We start from the raw sequence: 17,808 nt of genomic DNA on the forward strand, positions 1-17,808 counted from the left end.
GCTGAGGTCAGAATGACTTTGCTGTGGTATGGTATGAGTTTGGGGAAGCCAGTGGTACAAAAATTGAGGTTTAGAAATATGATGCTGTTGAATGGAACAGTACCATATGGAATTCTTGCTATCATAGTAACCTTTTTAGATAGTGATTTGAGTTGGATTTAAAACAAAACAAAAAAACACCTTGGGAGAGGTGCTTATTTACACCAGGTCAATAATGTTAGTTGAAGATAGCACTGAAGCCCTGGTCTTAGTTTGTAAAGTAGGTGCCTGCATATATAGCTAGATGGAGAAATGATTCTAAGACTATATTGTTGCTCTGGATCTAAGGTTTTATTAGAGAGGTTTGAAAATTGGTTCTTCATTCTTCCCAGGTTCTTCTCACAACCTTTTTCCTTTCTTTTCCCCATCTCTATTCCCATGGTCACGTGGGGTTTTTTGTTTTTTAATTTTAAGGCACAGTCTCACTAAGTCCCAGGCTGTCCTTGAACTTGTGATTCTCTTCCCTCAGCCTCCTGAGTAGCTGGGATTATAGGTGTGAGCCACTGCCCCCAGCTTCTTTCTCTACTTCTGTAATCTAAAGCTCACCTATTGAGATTGTAAATTATCTGTTAGCCAGTTATTTATAGTATGAGTATACCTGCTGTACACCTCAAACTGTAATGAGTAGATCTAGTATTCTTTCATCTTGAAAAACACAAGATTCCGCAAACCTCTGAAGTAGAATATCATCCTTATTTTACAGAGAAGTAAACAAGAACTCAAGTAATTTGGCCCTAAAATTCAGAGAATCTTGCTAAGCCTGGAAGCAGCTACTTAGGAAGCTGAGATAGGAGGACTGCAAGTTTGAGGCCAGCCTGGGCTACTTAGCGAGTTCCTGTCTCAAAAAATAAGAGGGCTGGGAATGTAGTTCAGTGGTAGAGTACCCCTAGGTTTAATCCCCAGTATAAGGGAAAAAAAAATTTTTTTTCAGTGGCTCTCAACCCAGCTCTTTCTTTCCTTATAGTTCATTTTGCTCTCTCTACTACATTTGGCTTTTCTGATGAGCAAAGAGTTTAGGTGGAGGATATGGTCTAGGAGAAGCAGTGGTGAAATTTCAGGGAATACTCCTGCCACCGTACTATACAAGCCTCTGAGTTTGCTCTTGGAGGTAAATCTGATTTGTAGGGTGATGTGTAGACAAGGGAGACGAAGGACCATGCCATGACTTCTTTTCCTCATAGGCCTAGTTCCTTGGGAGACTTGCTTAGGTTTCCAGGAATTATGAGGTAGAGGTAACTCTGGACTTTCCAGTGCCGTGCCTTCTAGGTTAGGATGTGCTCCATCAGAGGCTTGTTTTCCTCTATATAGCTCTCTCTTTCCTGATGAAGTTGATGTTCTCTTATTAGTGATTCCAAAGGAGTCTTGTAACCTGGTTTTATGGGGGACATCCTTTGTGGCCTCTTTTTCTCAACCCTGGTGTTCTACGGCCTGACTCTTTAATTGTATCTATATTTTATAGATATTTTGGGAGGGCTTTTAAAATGTAGTTTTATTGAGTTATTATTCATATGTCATACAGATTCATCTTTTGGGAGGTCTTTTAAGGAGACTTTATTTTATTGAGGCATAGAGCATCATTTGAAATAATTTTTAAGTCATAATGTCCACATAATGGAGCTTTGATGTTTGAAACTACAGATGTGTCTCATATTATTGTGTCTGATTTTAAAATTATCTGTGTATCTGACCAGCCAGTTTTATGTAATTACTTTTAAGGCATTTGAGGTATTTTTGCTCATTAACAAGTTTATATGCAGTTTATTTTGATTCTGACCAGAACTGAGCAAAATAATATTGTAATGAAATTCTAGTACTTTGGAAATATGGGAGCCTGTCTATAATTTATTTATAATTACATTTAAAAATTTTTTTTTTTTTGTGACGATAGGGATTGAACCCAGGACCTTGTGCATGCAAGGGAAGCACTCTACCAACAGAGCTTTATCCTCAGCCTACATTGTTTAACTTTGTACTTTAGTGGTGTTACATATAGCCAACCAGTACACAGATTATTGCTTTGATTTGTTCATTTGTGACTCTATTTTTCCTGTTAACACTGTTCATCATTAATGTTCTCTTATAGATGTGAAAAGGGTGTTATGTCCCTGGTGAATGTTAGGAACTGTATTCGCTTCTATCAGACTGCAGAGGAACTGAATGCCAGCACACTGATGAACTACTGTGCAGAGATTATTGCCAGTCATTGGGTGAGTGAGAGATTGAGAGGTATGGACAGTGCATTCCCACTGCCAGTCAGAATACCCAGGCAAGGGACCTGATTCTGAGAACAGTTGCCTCTGTGGCACCTAGTTTTCTCGTATTACAATATTGAAGGATAAGTAGTTGGATTTGATGATTTTGTGAGACTCTTTCAGTTTTGAAAGTCTGATAGTTCTGTGATTTCAGACTAGGAGGTAGCTCAAGTTCAGAAACAGACTTGGAAAGTTCACTTGCCTTTGCTCTCATTCTGTGGAAGCAGTGACCAAACTGCAGGAGCAGAATGCCACTTTGGGACCAGCAGGCCCCAAGTTCCACTCCGCAGCACCATTTCAGAGTGTTCCCTTGCTTTCTCCATCAGATGGAGACATTATTAAATGTATTTTAATTTTTCGTTCTTTATTGTTGCATTGTAATTATACATAATAGGAGTCATTTTTACATGCCTTTGTTGTCATTTTGCATTTTTAAAATGCCAGGGCTATGTTTTGTAAACTAGTTTCTGTGCGTTGCTTGGTATGCAACAACATGTTGGGAAGAGTCTTAATACTTCAGAAAACGTGTCTAAAAGAACTGTCTTTTAAGAGGGGGCTGGGGATATAGCTTAGTTGGTAGAGTGCTCGCCTTGCAGGCAGTAGTGGAGGCAAACCACGACTCAATGGGTGAACTGTTTGTGAAAGTTCTGATTGATTCTGTAATTGCCATCTTTGTAGGCTTAGTGAGGTGGGGACTATTCTCATTGGGAGGGCTTCTATTTGCCTTGGTTCTTGGGGGATATCAGCAGTGTGTATGTGTGTGTGTGTGTGTGTGTGTGTGTGTGTACGCTTGCGTGCATGTAAGCATGTACTTTTTTATTTTTTGTGGTGCTGGGGATTGAACCCAGGCCTTGTGCATGTGAGTCAAGTGCTCTACCAACTGGGCTATATCCCCAGCCCCTGGCTTATGCTTTACCACCTTTTTTTTTTTTTTTGAGGGGGAGGTAAAGATTTATTGGAAACATGGGAGTAGCTTGTAAAGTACAAGTAAAAACTGAACAAATTAAGCCTTTGTTAAGGATAGGATACAGAAAAATTTGAGAGATCTAGTTCTATTCAGGGTTCTGCTAATGGAATGAATGAGGTCCAACCATTTTCCCATATTACATCACTTTATATGTTTTACCATCTTGAGAGAGAGAGTAGTACTGTGGTAAAGAGTACAGGTGTGAGAAGTGGGCCTATTGATTCCAGATACTGGCTTATTAGCCATTTACTCCCAGTCTAATTGTGCACAAGTTATTTTGCTTCTTTTGTTTCGTTTTGTTTTGTATTACTGGGGATTGTACCCAGGGGTGCTTTACCTCTGAGCTACATCTCCAACCTTATTTATTTTTTGAGACAATGTTTTGCTAAGTTATCTAGGCTGGCTTCCAACTTTCGATCCTCCTGCCTTAGCCTCAAAAGTTGCTGGGACTATTGGTGTGTGCCACTATGCCTGGCATTATTCAGCCTCTTTATGCTTTACTTTTTTTTCATCTGTAAAATGCAAATGACAATAGTACTATCTCATGGGGTTTTTGTGAGAATTGAATTAGTTGGGACATGTTAAGCTCTAAAGTAGGGCCTGACACACAGACTAAGTGACAGTTGTCATTACTGTTAACTCTTTGTTTTGCTATTCATTGTGTTTTTAATCCCTAGGATGATTTACGAAAGGAGGACTTTAGCAGTATGGGTGCTCAGTTGTTATACAAAATGATCAAATCCAAGACAGAGTACCCATTACACAAAGCTATCAAAGTGGAGAGAGAAGATGTGGTCTTCCTTTATCTGATTGAAATGGATTCACAGGTACTATAGCTGCTTTGCCATTTTTTCCTCTTTTCTAAAGCTGTAATGCTCTTGTTTTTCCCTACCGTACTGCTCACTTCCTTCCGGGCCAGCAGCACACAATATTTAATGCACATTTAATATACATATACATATTAATAGCTTGTTCAAGGAAATTTATTTTTTGTTTTCTTTTTTTTAATATTTATGTTTTAGCTGGACATAATATCTTTATTTTATTTATTTTTATGTGGTGCTGAGGATCGAACCCAGGGCTTCACACATGTTAGGCGAATGTTCCATCACTGAGCCACAACCCCAGCCCTGTTTTTTTTTTTGTTTTCTATCATGCTTAGTATTTCAATCTCAGTCTCCTGAGTAGTTCCAAAGCCACTTTCATATTTTTAGGTAGTTGTTGTAACCATATCTAACTTCCAGGTGCTGAAATCTGTTTTTTTTTTCCCTACTATAACAAATTATCACAAACCTAATATATTAAAACAATGCAAATTTATGATCTTACAATTTTAGAGATGGAAAATCCATTACAGGCATCATCAGACCAAAATTAAGGTATTGGCAGGCTATGTTTCTGTACAGAACTATAGGGGAGAATGCATTTTCTGCTTGTTTGCATTAATGGCAAGATTCTGCTTCTTGTGGTTATAGAACCAAGATCGCCACTTTCATTCTTTCTTTTTTCTTTTTCTTCTTCTTTGTGTTTGTTGTTGTTGATGAAGCTTTATTTTAGTTATATGTGCTGAGAATTGAACCCAGTGCCTCATACATGCTCGGCAAGTGTTCTTACCACTAAGCCACAACCCCAACACCCCCCTCCCCTGCAATAACCACACATACTTTCTTGTTGGCTGTTCGCTGTTGGCTATTTCCAGAGAAGGGTGCTACCACATTCCTTAATTTGTGGCTCCCGTCTCCATCTTTTAAGCTAGCAGTGGCAGATCATGTCCTTCTAATGTTGCATTTCTCTGACCAACTCCTCTGCTTCCCTCTTTTACTTTTAAGAACTCATGTGATTAGAAAGATTGGGCCTTCCTGGATAGCCCAGGATACTCTCCTCATCACAAGGCCTTTAACCTTAATCACATCTGCAGAGGGCTTTTTGCCATGTAAGGTGTATGTTCACAGAGTTCTAGGATTAGACATAGAAATCTTTGGGGAGCTGTTATTCTGCCTACCACTGCCTGCCACGCTACCTTAATAAAAATCAGTGGCTTTTGACAGATGGGAATGAAACATTTTATCTTGGGTGTTCAGTGTGTGAAGAAACATTAAACTGCTTGGAAGAATTAAGCCATAGCCTTTCATGAAAATGATAGCTCTTTTCTGTGAAGTTCTCTGAACTCTGCCATTGGCACTTGTGCCCTAATGAACTGTCTGCTTTTCTGCCACGGTCCTTCATTGTCCTCCGTACTGTTTATGTCTGTTCTGTAATCTTTTTAGTTCTCTGCTCTCTGTAAGCATGTGCCTTGAGGAGGCCTGGTAGATGTTTATGAATGAATTGAATTTGGAAGTAAGCCGTGTCATAGCACCAAAATTTGACATTGGTCTAAGAGATGATATTTAGGGATCTAGGTGGGAGAAGTTAAAATATATTAAATTATGCCATCTGAGTGCTGATTTACAAACTTTTCTGTGCAGCTCCCTGGGAAGCTGAATGAAGTGGATCATAATGGAGATCTTGCATTAGATCTAGCCCTTTCACGACGACTAGAGAGTATTGCTACCACGCTGGTTAGTCATAAAGCTGATGTGGACATGGTAGACAAGAATGGCTGGAGCTTGTTACATAAAGGAATCCAAAGAGGTAAGGTGAAATCTATTTGATATTTTTCTTTGCAGGCAGTTTTCTTTTTATTCATATGGTTTTTGAAGTCTCCCTGACTCAGTTCCAAAAATTCCTAAGGCATCTTGAGTCTGTATTTGCAGGCTATAAGACTTAGAATTTGATTTGAGTAAGAGGAGGGATTGAAGAACTGTTACCCGGGCCTTGTTAGTTTGGCTGTTCATAGGACTTACAGGGCCTGAGGGAGGGAGGTTAGAAAGGGCTTTTGAGAAGTACCTTTTACTTGATATATTTACTTGTTCAACATTATCACATTCTCCAGAAATCATGATACAAAGTCTTTCTTTTGTATCCTAGCATGAACATAAGAAAAATACCAAAACCAGGAAAACTTAAAAACTTTTTTTTCTTTTTGTACTGGGGATTGAACTCTGGGGCACTCAACCACTGAGCCATATCCCCAGCCCTATTTTGTATTTTATTTAGAGACAGGGTCTCACTGTTCAGTGCCTTGCCATTGCTGAAGTTGGCTTTGAACTCATGATCCTCCTGTCTCAGCCTCCAGAGCCTAAAAACTTATTTTGGGGAGTCAGTGTTTTATCTTTCACAGACTTTCACATAGCAAAATAATTAAGATTTGTTTTGTTCTAGCAATGTTATTTTGAGTATATTATCAGTAGTGAGATAATATGGAAATGGTAGGATTAAAATCAGAACATTTTTTTTGAATATTTATTTTTTAGTTGTAGGTAGATGCAATATCTTTATTGTATTTTTATGTGGTGGTGAGGGTCGAACCGAGTGCCTCACGCAAACTAGGCGAGCGCTCTACCTCTGAGCCCCAGCCCTCAATCAGAATATTTTAACCTAATTTTTTCCCCTAGTACTGGTTATCAAAGCCAGGGCCTCTTGCTTGCTTGGCAAGTGCTCCACCACTGCCCCTGTCCTGAATTAACTTTTTTTTGGTACTGGGGCTTGAACCCAGAGAAGCTTAACACTGAACACTTCTCTAGCCCTTTTTTGTATTTTTTTAGAGATAGGGTCTCACTAAGTTAATTAGGGCCTTGCTAAGTTGCTGAAGCTAGCCTCAAACTTGTGATCCTCCTACCTTAGGTTCCTGAATTAACTTTTTAAGTGGGAAAATAGGACTTATTTTTTTTAATATATCCTTATTAATTAATTAATATGTTCCAAGTGGATGCTGCCCAACTTTACTTGGATGTGGTCATTTTTGACAGAGAATCTATGGAGAGATGAAAGCTTTTTAAAATGTCAAAAGCCACCAGATACTGTAGTGCATGCTTGTAATCCCCAGTGACTCAGGAGGCTGAGGTAGGAGGATTGAAAGTTTGAGGTAGCCTCAGCAATTTAGCAAGGCCCCAAGCAACTCATCGGGACCCTCTCTCAAAATAAAGAATAAAAAGGGTTGGGATGTGGTTCAGTGGTTAAGCATCCCTGGGTTCAATCCTCCATACCAAAAAAAAAAAAAAAAAAAGTCAGAAGCTTTAATTTTGTAGAGTGATAGTTGGCTTGACAGAAGAACTTTGCTGTGGCTACTTTTTTGTTGTTTCCCTATGGACAACAAAGACAGGATATACTGATTTCACCACAGTGTGTGTTGTGTGTGTTGCTGTGGATTTAACCCATAAACCTTGTGCATGCTGGGCAAGTGCTCTACTTCTGAGCTACATCTTAGCCCTTTTTAATTTTTATTTTGAGACAGGGCCTTATTAAGTTTCCTAGGCTGGCCTCAAACTTGTGATCGTCCTGCCTCAGCCTCCTGAGTCACTGGGATTACAGGCGTGTGCCACTGTGCTTGGCTTCACCACATCTTACTCATGTGCATTTTAGCTTTCTCTTCATGCATTATGAAAATATTGTTCCTGCTGTGTTTTTGCCATGTTGCTCCTTGTTGGTGGAATATATGTTGCTTTGTGAGCAAAGATTTTAAAATAAATATCCTCCTAAGCCATCTTTTAGAGTGTTGAGCTTATTGGCTGGTAGAGAGGGAAATTTTGCTTTATTGGGTAGGGAAATCCTTAGAGTGAGTCAGTTTTAAAAGCAGATGCATTTTCCCTAAGCATCACTGTGCACTATGCAGAGCCGTTGGGTGCTTGGCTCTGGGTATGTTTTGAGTGGAAAAAGATTTCACCACATAGGGAATTGCTCTTTCCCATACTGTTTAGTATGTGAGATGTTTATTTTGGAAACAAATATACTTGTTGCTTTAAAAAAAAAATCTGAAAATTATATTCCTTTCCTCTCAAGGAGTTTAATCATGTTTGATGGAAAAACATCTATGAGTTGTTCAATATTTTGGTGATTGCTTAGTTACATGAACTGCCAAGAATTGTTTTTAGATGTTTGATGCTTGTTTTCAGATGATTTAATCTTCCATTCTGAATTTATGAATTATCTGCAAATTTGTGGATATAATAAACTAGATTGTTGTTTTCAAGTGTGGCATGGTGTGGTGGGCAGATTACTGACTTTGGACCTTGGATGTACCAGGGTTTGAATTCTGTCTCATCTGTTTATCCTGTGGACAGACATTTGACCATACTGAGTTTTCTTTTCCTCATTTGCAAATTGGAAATCATTTCTGCTTTATTGTGTTGTTGGGAACATGAGAGACAGTAGTGCACTTAGCACAGTGACTACTACTTGACTGGTAGGATCAACATGGTGGCTTTTACATTGCCATAACCAGATTCAATTTCTGTAGGAATTTTTTTTTTACTTGACCTTGATATCAGTCTTTTGACCTGCCTAAATGATTAAATTGACTAATAGACTTAAGTTAGCTGTTAAACCTTCTTAAAATTTATTATAAGAGGAACAAAGGGTGGTCTTTAATATGTGACATCTAAGTCTAGTTCTGGACACATGTTATAGTCTATAAACAAAATAGTGATCATCCTACTAACTAGGTGTACTAGTCTGTTAGAAGAATGCAACAGGCAATGCTTCAGGTGAGTTCACAGGAGGCACATGTATGACCCCTGGTAGCCATCTCCTTTGATTAGCCTGATCTAGGCAAGGAGATGAATTGTTGCTTTCATAAAAAAATCTAGTTCCTCTGCTACTTTTTAAACTGCAATAGCCAATATCAATCAATGGATTTCTTAAATAGGGATCCCCTGTTCAGTTATTTGTAGTAAATTTGAAAACAGTGGCACCAACTGGGACAGTATGAAATATGGTTTTATTAATTGAATAATAAAAGTTACTGGCTGTTTCCTGAACAATTGTATATGGATTGTTAAAAACTTAACTTTTTTGTTAGGAATTTTTTTTTTTTTTGGGGGGGGAGGAGTTACTAGGAACTCAGGGGCACTCAACCACTGAGCCACATCCCCAGTCCTATTTCATTAATTCTTTGTTATTCTTGCCTTATTTTCTTAAGAAACAAATTTGACATAAAGCCAATATTTTTTTGTCTTTAAATTATAAAAGGAATTAAATCCAAGGAAGATTGAACTTTAATCTTAAAATGTAAGTAATTATATGATCTTTGTCATCCTCCAAGTGAACTTGACAAGTATACTTTACCTGGTTTTTTAACAAGTAATTTTAATATTTAATTGCCACTTGTCAAATTGCTTAGTTGTGAATTCAGACATGTATTTGTGTAACCAATCTAGAGTCATCTTTCCTTTATTGGTATCTGACAAAAGTATTTTCACAGTTGTATTCTTTTTGGGGTGTGGGTACTAGGGATTGAACCCAGCAATGCTTTACCACAGAGTCACATTATTTGCCCTTTTTAATTTTAAGACAGAGTCTCACTAAGTTGATTAGGGTCTTGCTAAGTTGCTAAGGGCTGAGGCTGGCCTCAAACTTGCAGTCCTTTTGCCCTAGCCTCCCAAGCCACTGGATTACAAATGTACATTATTGTACCTGGCCACAATTGTATACTATTAATATCTTTAGATAAATTTAATTCTTGGCTTCTTGTCAATATATGAAGGTAAGTTTTTTTCCCTCCATACAAAAGTGTTAAGGCAAAGGAAAGAATTTTCATTTTTACAACCAGTTAATTTTCCATGTGAAAGTTTTATAAATAATAATTTATGCAGATTCTCTGTTCAAATATTCAGTAGTAAACTTCTTGGTAAGACTGTTTTCTTTGCATGAAATGAGAACTAAAAGAAAAGACTTCTTTTATTTTTTTTTTTATTTATTTTTTTTTAATATTTATTTCTTAGCTCTCGGTGGACACAACATCTTTGTTGGTATGTGGTGCTGAGGATCGAACCCGGGCCGCACGCATGCCAGAGGAGTGCGCTACCGCCTGAGCCACATTCCCAGCCCCAGAAAAGACTTCTTTTAAAAATTTTTTTTAAACTTTTTTTTTTTAGTTGTTGATAGATCTTCATTTTATTTATTTATATATGGTGCTGAGAATTGAACCCAGTGCCTCACACATGCCTGGCAAGTGCACTACTGCTGAACCACAGCCCCAGCCCCAAGAAAAGACTTTTTATAGTAATAAATCAGACATGGATTTACTCTGAACAGGAATCTGTGTGCAAGTACAGCAGATTGGAGCTGAGTACTACTTAGGTTTAGATTGTGGTCAGTCAACAAAGTAGAGAGAGAGAAATTGTGCTGGGGAGGAATCTCAGAAGCCCTTTTTGAGAAATGACCAGAAGAAGCCTTTGAAAATTAGAAGCTTGGTTTTCTTAGATAATGAAGGGGATATTATGGTGAGGAGGCAGGACAGATGATCACAAGTAATAAAAAATTGGACCGAGAGGCCTATTGAATTAAGTCTTTATGATGAGTTTCCACTTAGAGGTATCTCAAGAGATTTCTTCAGACTTACCTATTTGTCCTTCTTTTTTGTCTGCAGTTATAGATTGCTGCCTTTTGAGGAAACATTGACCAGAATAGCTCACCCTGAATGTTGACAAATGTTACTTTGTCTTCTCTTATTTCTTTTCAAGGAGATCTCTTTGCTTCTACTTTCCTTATTAAGAATGGGGCCCTTGTTAATGCTGCTACATTGGGTGCCCAAGAGACACCATTGCACCTTGTGGCATTGTACGGTTCAAAGAAACATTCAACAGATGTGATGTCTGAGATGGCACAGATTGCAGAGGCCCTCCTACAGGCTGGTGCCAATCCCAACATGCAGGACAGCAAGGGCAGGTAAGTTGGGAAACTGAGAGATGATAACCTTAGCACAAATCCAAGAAGGGTATTTTATGGTTCTCTATAATTGGCAAACATGGTATTTGGCATTATTGAATATGATGTTTATTGAAATCATAAATGTTTATTTGTTCTGCAAATGAATGTCATGACTAAGACCAGAGAGAGGCATTTGTGGAAAACATTTCCATCCTGATTAACAGAAGTCTTTGAATTTCTCAGCAATTTTTGTCATCTTCATGATAGAAGGAACTAGACTAGTTATCTAGTCACCTCTTCCAAGGGGAGCTTCTTTAGCATTTCTTAGAGTTGCTTGGATAGTTGGAAGAAGAGCACACTAATTCAAGGCAATCTTTTATTTCTGTAAGGTCTAATTGTTAGCAAGTCCCTATTTTAAACCCAATTCTGCCTTATAAAGAGACAACTCTTTATCTGCACAGCTTGCTGTCTTCTGCTGCAGCATAGCCCTTCATGTATTTGCCAGTACTTGTGTTCCCTTTGGCTTTTACTAGGACTTAGTGAAGGATTCCTTGTGGTTCAGAATCTCAGAAAGGGCCACTTTTGGGACAGCAGTATGGGAGGCTCTAAAGGTCGATAATAAAGCCACCTACATCACAAGCCACAGGTGGGACCTACCTATCATCGTAGCAGCTCAGTATTTTATTTTTATTTTTTTACCTTTGAAAACCCTCAGAAGAAATAAGAAAAGATTTCAGTGAAGTGCCATTGTCAAAATAGGAAAATGGGTTAGGATAGGTGAAGTACTTTAAAGTATAATAGATCTCAATGAAATCTTAATATCATGTGATAATTATATTATTCCCTCCCCAAATCGCATCCTTTATGCCCCCTGTAGATTTTTTCCCCCATCTAACTGCAATGAACTTTGGTAATCTTTCCATCTCCAGGTAGATGCCAGTGTTGGGTGCCCTTTCTGCAGTGGCAATCTCCTTTAGGTCACTTCAGTGCTAAATAAAAGCACTGAGGAGGGATCAGATGCCACTTTAATCAGTTTTTTTGGGAGGATGGGGGAATACTGGAAATGGAACTCAGGGGCACTCAACCACTGAGCCACATCCCCAGCCCTATTTTGTATTTTATTTAGAGACAGGATCTCACAACTGAGTTGCTTAACACCTTGCTTTTGCTGAGGCTGGCTTTGAACTTGAGATCCTCCTACCTTAGCCTCCCGAGCTGCTGGGATTACAGGCATGTGCCACCATGCCTGGCTTTAAGCAGTTCTTTTATTTTTTTTCTCAGTATTTTTTAGTTGTAGGTGGACACAATACCTTTATTTATTTATCTTTATGAGGATCGAACCCAGTACCTCACCTGTTCTAGGCGAGTGTTCTACCACTGAGCCCCAGCCCCTTCCTTAATCAGTTCTCATCTGTTACTACTCTGGTGTTTAACAGAAGATTATGGAGAAGGAAGAAAAGTTTTTTCTCCCCCCAGAATTGGTAGAGAATAAGTAAGGGAAAATAAGCAGACTTATGATAGAAATTGCTGAAGTAGTCAGTATTAAATTAGTGAATATTTGATATCTTTTTCTTTAATTGCTTTTGTCATTTTTTGGTCACTAAATAAATGATAACATAAAAAAGTTCACTTTCATATTTTGATTATTGGTCATGATTTTGGAAAACTGTTGCAGAAACAGAATTTCTTGTGAATGATTATTCTGCCTAGGAGTCTAGCCACTTCTGCTGTGAGTAGTCCTAAATTAGGACTGTCTTAAATTGACCTCTTTTTATCCTGCAGGACTCCTTTACACCTGTCCATCACCGCCAGGAATGAATATGTGTTCAATCAGCTGCTGCAGTGTAAACAGTACGTAGGGCGACATGGAGAAATGAAAAAGCAGTTGTGAGGGTGGGATTGTGAGTGAAAAATTCTTTTAAAATGTCTTTTAGTGTTAAGATTCTTTTTTTTTTTTTTTTAAACTGGGGATTGAACTCAACCACTGAGCAACATCCCCATCCCTTTTTCATTTTTTGTTTTGAGACAGGGTCTTACTAAGTTACTTAGGGTCTTGCTAAGTTATTGAGGTTAGTCTCGAATTTGTAATCCTCCTGCCTCAGCCTCTTGAGCCACTGGGATTTACAGGCATGTACCATTACACCCAGCAGTATTATAAATCTTAATAAATAAAAGGAAAAATAAAATTTTATTATTCAAAAAGTATACAAAGACTAATAAGACTGTTGGCAGTACAGAGCGTCTGAAGATTATGCTTATCTTTCTTCATATTGCTTCCTTATTTCAGGTTAGATTTAGAGCTAAAAGACCATGAAGGCAGCACAGCTTTGTGGCTGGCAGTACAGTACATCACTGTATCTTCGGATGCATCTGTAAACCCCTTTGAAGACCTCCCTGTGGTAAATGGGACTTCATTTGATGAAAACAGCTTTGCAGCCAGACTCATTCAGCGTGGCAGCAACACTGATGCACCTGATACCATGACAGGTACAGAATAGTAGGTCCCTGAAAGTTGATGCTGAAATTAGGGGCTCTGTGGAATATCTTGTTTTTAACAAAATGGCCTACTATTAGGAAAATTATTTTATACTTAATTTAAAATAAAAGTGCAGGTTGTAATTTTTTTTCTTATACTTCAAACAGTTTAGACAAATATCAAATTAAATCTTTCAAACTGAAATACTTTGTTTATTATTTCTGGTACTGGGATTGAACCCAGGGTTGTTCTACCACTGAATTAATTATACCCCCACCCTTTTTAAATTGTATTTTGAGGCAAGGTCTAGGTTGCCCAGGATGGCACTGAACTTGTGATCCTCCTGCCTTCACCTCCTGAGTAGGTAGGATTACTGACGTGCACCACTGAATGCAGCAAAAGTGGCTGGTTTCTTATATTTGCATATATATTCAATCTTTTGAGATGTTGTTTTGATTAAAGTATGTGAAGATAATACATCTTTCACACAGATATGTAGTGAAAGGATTTGTATTTTTAATATCCATGAAATTCAGTATTTTGTTATGTTGAAATCCATGTCTCATTTGTCTTCTGAATGCATCTTTTTCATTGGGAAAAATTGGTTCACTGAGTTATGCAGATCTTCAAAATGTTCATACATTTCAGAATTATGTTTAATCTATATCACCAATTATCTTATCAGAGAAGTCTTAGTATTGAGATAGTATTAAATTTAGGATTGCCAAGAAAAGTTTTCACAGATTTTTAGTTTTATCATTGGGTACTAATATTGTCGATGGTTTTTCTTTTTCTTTTTCTTTTTCTTTTTTTTTTTTGTCTGTTCTTTGTCAGTTGTTCAATTTCAAGGAAATGTCTACCAGATACTCACATTTGAATAACAGTAGTGTTAATCGGTCTTTCTTTTGGGTGAAAATACTGTTGCATGAGAAAAGCCAGTAGTTCAGCCCATAAGTTAGTGCCATAAATGCTTTTCCTCCAGACAACATTATACTTTGATATGTAGCAAAAGTATCTTTATGTGTACTTTTTATTTTGTCAATATAGAAGTTTTGAGACATATTCAGTTGAAGTTTCACAAATTTAATAATTTATATTGATGTAAAAGGATCATCCTGAGTGAAACTGGCTCTTTTTTAATATCTACTAATACACTTTGATGCTACTGTGTTGATTTTTGCTAACGCTCTCCAATTTGACTCACTGTTGCTCTCATAATATCTGTGCAAATGCCAATAGTGAAGAAAAAGTAAGTAGGGGTATTATAGTTTTGACCTAATGGTTCCTCTGAAGACTTTCAGAAACCCCAGAATCCATAAGCCATACTCAGAGAACCAGAGTTTGAATTTTTACATTTCCTTGATCTGGCTAAATAAAACAGGGATATTTTAAGGGGAAGGATTCCATATATTTCATGTTGAATACTAGCAGTGTAGAAGGTACAGATAGTTGCCACTAAAAAAGAGAATTGACTTATACCTGAAAAAAAAAAAAAGATGAATGTTAAACAGCCCTTTACTAAAAAAGATTATTACTTAAAGATCAGAAGCTGGAGGTATAGCTCAGGTAGATTAGAAAACATGTTTAGCATGCATGAGGCCCTGGGTTCATTCCCCTGAACCAAAATAAATAAGTAAAGGTCAAATGAAATCACTATTCTAGGTGACATAAAAACTAAAGCAGTAGTTCTATAGGACAAGGACTTCAGGAAGAACTATATTTTAGATTGAAAACTTCTGGAAATTTAGAGCTTTAATCTAAAAAGATGCATTGGTTATTGGCCATAATTTTACTGCTTTTCAATTTAATCACATTGTGTCATGGTATGGCATGTAAGAGATTGGTTCTTTGGGAAAAAAAAAACAACAGCTTTGTACTGGAGGTTGAATCCAGGAGTATTCTCTGCCTCTGAGCTACATCCCCAGCCCTTTTTATTACAGTTTGAGACAAGATCTCACTAAGTTCCCCAGGCTGACCTTGTGATCTTTCTGCCTTAGCCTCCTAAACAGCTGAAATTACAGGCATTTGCTACCATGTCCAGCTGTTTTTAAGACTGCCCCCGCCCCCAACCGATGTTTAAGGTTCTTTTAGAACAAGATTTTATAAGAGTTTGACATATTTGAAAATAATGTGTACTTTTTAAATTGTAGGATGCAGGATTCTCTGTGTGAGTCACAGCAAAGTTGTTCATTATTCTATTGAAATCTTACACATACTTATTAACTTTAGGACTGCTTGGTCTATCGGTTTTATTGCTTTCTTTTCTTTTCTCTTTTTTTTTGTGGCTCTGGGCATTTAACCCAGATCTCACACTTGCTAAGCAAGTGCTCTGCCACTGAGCTACACCCCAGCCCCTGATCTGTCACTTACTGAGAGGTATATTATTATTTTTTTTTTTTTGCTAGTTCTGTCAGTTTTACATTGTATATTTTGGGTCTTAGTTGTTAAATATATACAAGCTCAAGATTATGATCTTTCCTATTGATTTGTTCCATTTTTTATTTTACATGGAATAACCTTAGTCCATTGGTTTTCAATAGTACAGTAATATTTAGTAGTTACAAGTTATCTTTGTTCTAACTGTAAGACTTAGATAGATAGGAATGACTACAAAAGTAAAAATGTGAATCTTCATTTAAGAGTTTAAATTAAGATGATTATCAACTAGAGGTGGAATCACTTTCTCTTAAGGGAAAAGGAAAACTGCTTTGTCTCATTTTTTTAACCTTATTTTTAGTCCTGGTTAATTTTGGGGGAGGGTTTCTAATAGCATAGTTATAGAATGGGAGATTTTATGTTCATTTTTAGGAACAGATTTTAAAAGAGTAGAAACACTATTCTGGGTCTAAAATCATTTTGAGATTTTTTTTTTTATCTCATTAAGATTTTACTTGGAAAAGGGTGGCAATGCTAATTAAATTATTTCTAAGTCAAGAATAGGCATAGCTAAGGCCCTGGGAATAAGACTGAAGTGTTTAAGGGGCATTTTCTAGCAGAACTTTAGTATGCATTGTTTTTGAAATAGTCATCTAGTCCAGTGCATTTTACCAGGGACAGTTCCACCCTCTCACCACCTTGCTCCAGGATATTGGGCAATATCTAGACACATTTTTGGTTGTCACATCAAATTCAGGGGTCCTACCTTACATCTCTAATGAGTAGAAGCTAATGATACGGATACACTTTTGTATTACATGCAGGGAAGGCTCTAGAACAAAGAATTATCCTATCCAAAACGTTAGTAGCACCACTGTTGAAAAACCTTGCTAATCCAACCCTGTTGAAGAGACATAACTTAGCTCTGGTCCTAAGTAGTGGCTAGTGGGAAACCCGGGAAGAACAGATGTTCCAGCCCAAGGTCTTCCCCGGGTCTGTGTCCCCATACAGACAATGCCTATAAAGACTTAAATGATACCTAGTATATAGTGTAGATTGGTCAGTAGTATGATAATGGTAGAGAAAGCAGGGTGTTATGCAATGTGGAATTTGACCTCATTTCTATGCAAATAGAAGAATGAATATACCCATTTTCTTCTAGGAAATTGTTTACTGCAACGGGCAGCTGGAGCAGGAAATGAGGCAGCAGCACTTTTCCTGGCGACCAATGGTGCCCATGTCAACCACAAAAACAAGTGGGTAAGTGTGACAAGGCAGGGAAAATGGTTTTGGTCTGTGAAAGAAACAATAGTGATAAATGTGTAGGAAAAATGAAACAAGGTTCTTGATGCCCGTTGTAGTGGCGCATACCTGTAATCCCAGTGGCTGGAGGGGTGCTGAGACAGGAGGATCTTGCGTTCAAAGCCAGCCTCTGCAACAGTGAGGCACTAAGCAACTCAGTGAGACCCTGTTTCTAAATAAAAAAATACAACTAGGGCTAGGATGTGGTTCAGTAGTTGAAGTGTTGCTACATTTAATCCTCAGTACCAAAAAAACAAAAGTATTATTCAATTTTTGTGAAAATTATATATGCAGATTTTTTAAAAAGGTAAAACAGATTATTTTATGTATTCTTAAATATTGGCTGTTTGGTTCATTCATCAACCATTTAAGTATTTGTTGTGTGTATCAGGCCCTGAATTAGATACTGTGGACTTTATTTTCTAATAGAAAGTAGCAAACATGCACACACAAACCTACTGTAATAGGATCTTGATTCTTTGTAACACTTTGCATTTGCCGGGGTTCTTCTATGTGGTTGTTGATTTAGTCCCAAGCTAATAAGGTAAACTGTATAGTAATTCCCCTTGTCTGTAATTTCACTTTCAGCAGTTTCAGTTACCTATGGTCAACCATGGCCTGGAAATAGTAAGTGGAAAATTCCAGAAGTA

General features: G+C 37.6%; 1 protein-coding gene across 2 annotated transcripts in view; it reads left to right on the plus strand.

Moving 5' to 3' along the window:
* The window catches only part of Ankfy1 (ankyrin repeat and FYVE domain containing 1), an 86,834-nt gene that overhangs the window by 43,100 nt on the left and 25,926 nt on the right, over positions 1 to 17,808 (plus strand). For both annotated transcript variants that reach the window (XM_026393912.2, XM_026393913.2), the window contains exons 5-11: positions 2,123 to 2,246; positions 3,936 to 4,085; positions 5,724 to 5,889; positions 10,818 to 11,022; positions 12,787 to 12,855; positions 13,292 to 13,491; positions 17,019 to 17,116. In XM_026393912.2, the coding sequence (XP_026249697.1) occupies positions 2,123 to 2,246; positions 3,936 to 4,085; positions 5,724 to 5,889; positions 10,818 to 11,022; positions 12,787 to 12,855; positions 13,292 to 13,491; positions 17,019 to 17,116 (1,012 nt within the window). The remainder of the gene's footprint in view (positions 1 to 2,122; positions 2,247 to 3,935; positions 4,086 to 5,723; positions 5,890 to 10,817; positions 11,023 to 12,786; positions 12,856 to 13,291; positions 13,492 to 17,018; positions 17,117 to 17,808) is intronic.

This window comes from Urocitellus parryii, chromosome 7 (assembly GCF_045843805.1).
Source record: "Urocitellus parryii isolate mUroPar1 chromosome 7, mUroPar1.hap1, whole genome shotgun sequence".
Taxonomy (NCBI): domain Eukaryota; kingdom Metazoa; phylum Chordata; class Mammalia; order Rodentia; family Sciuridae; genus Urocitellus; species Urocitellus parryii.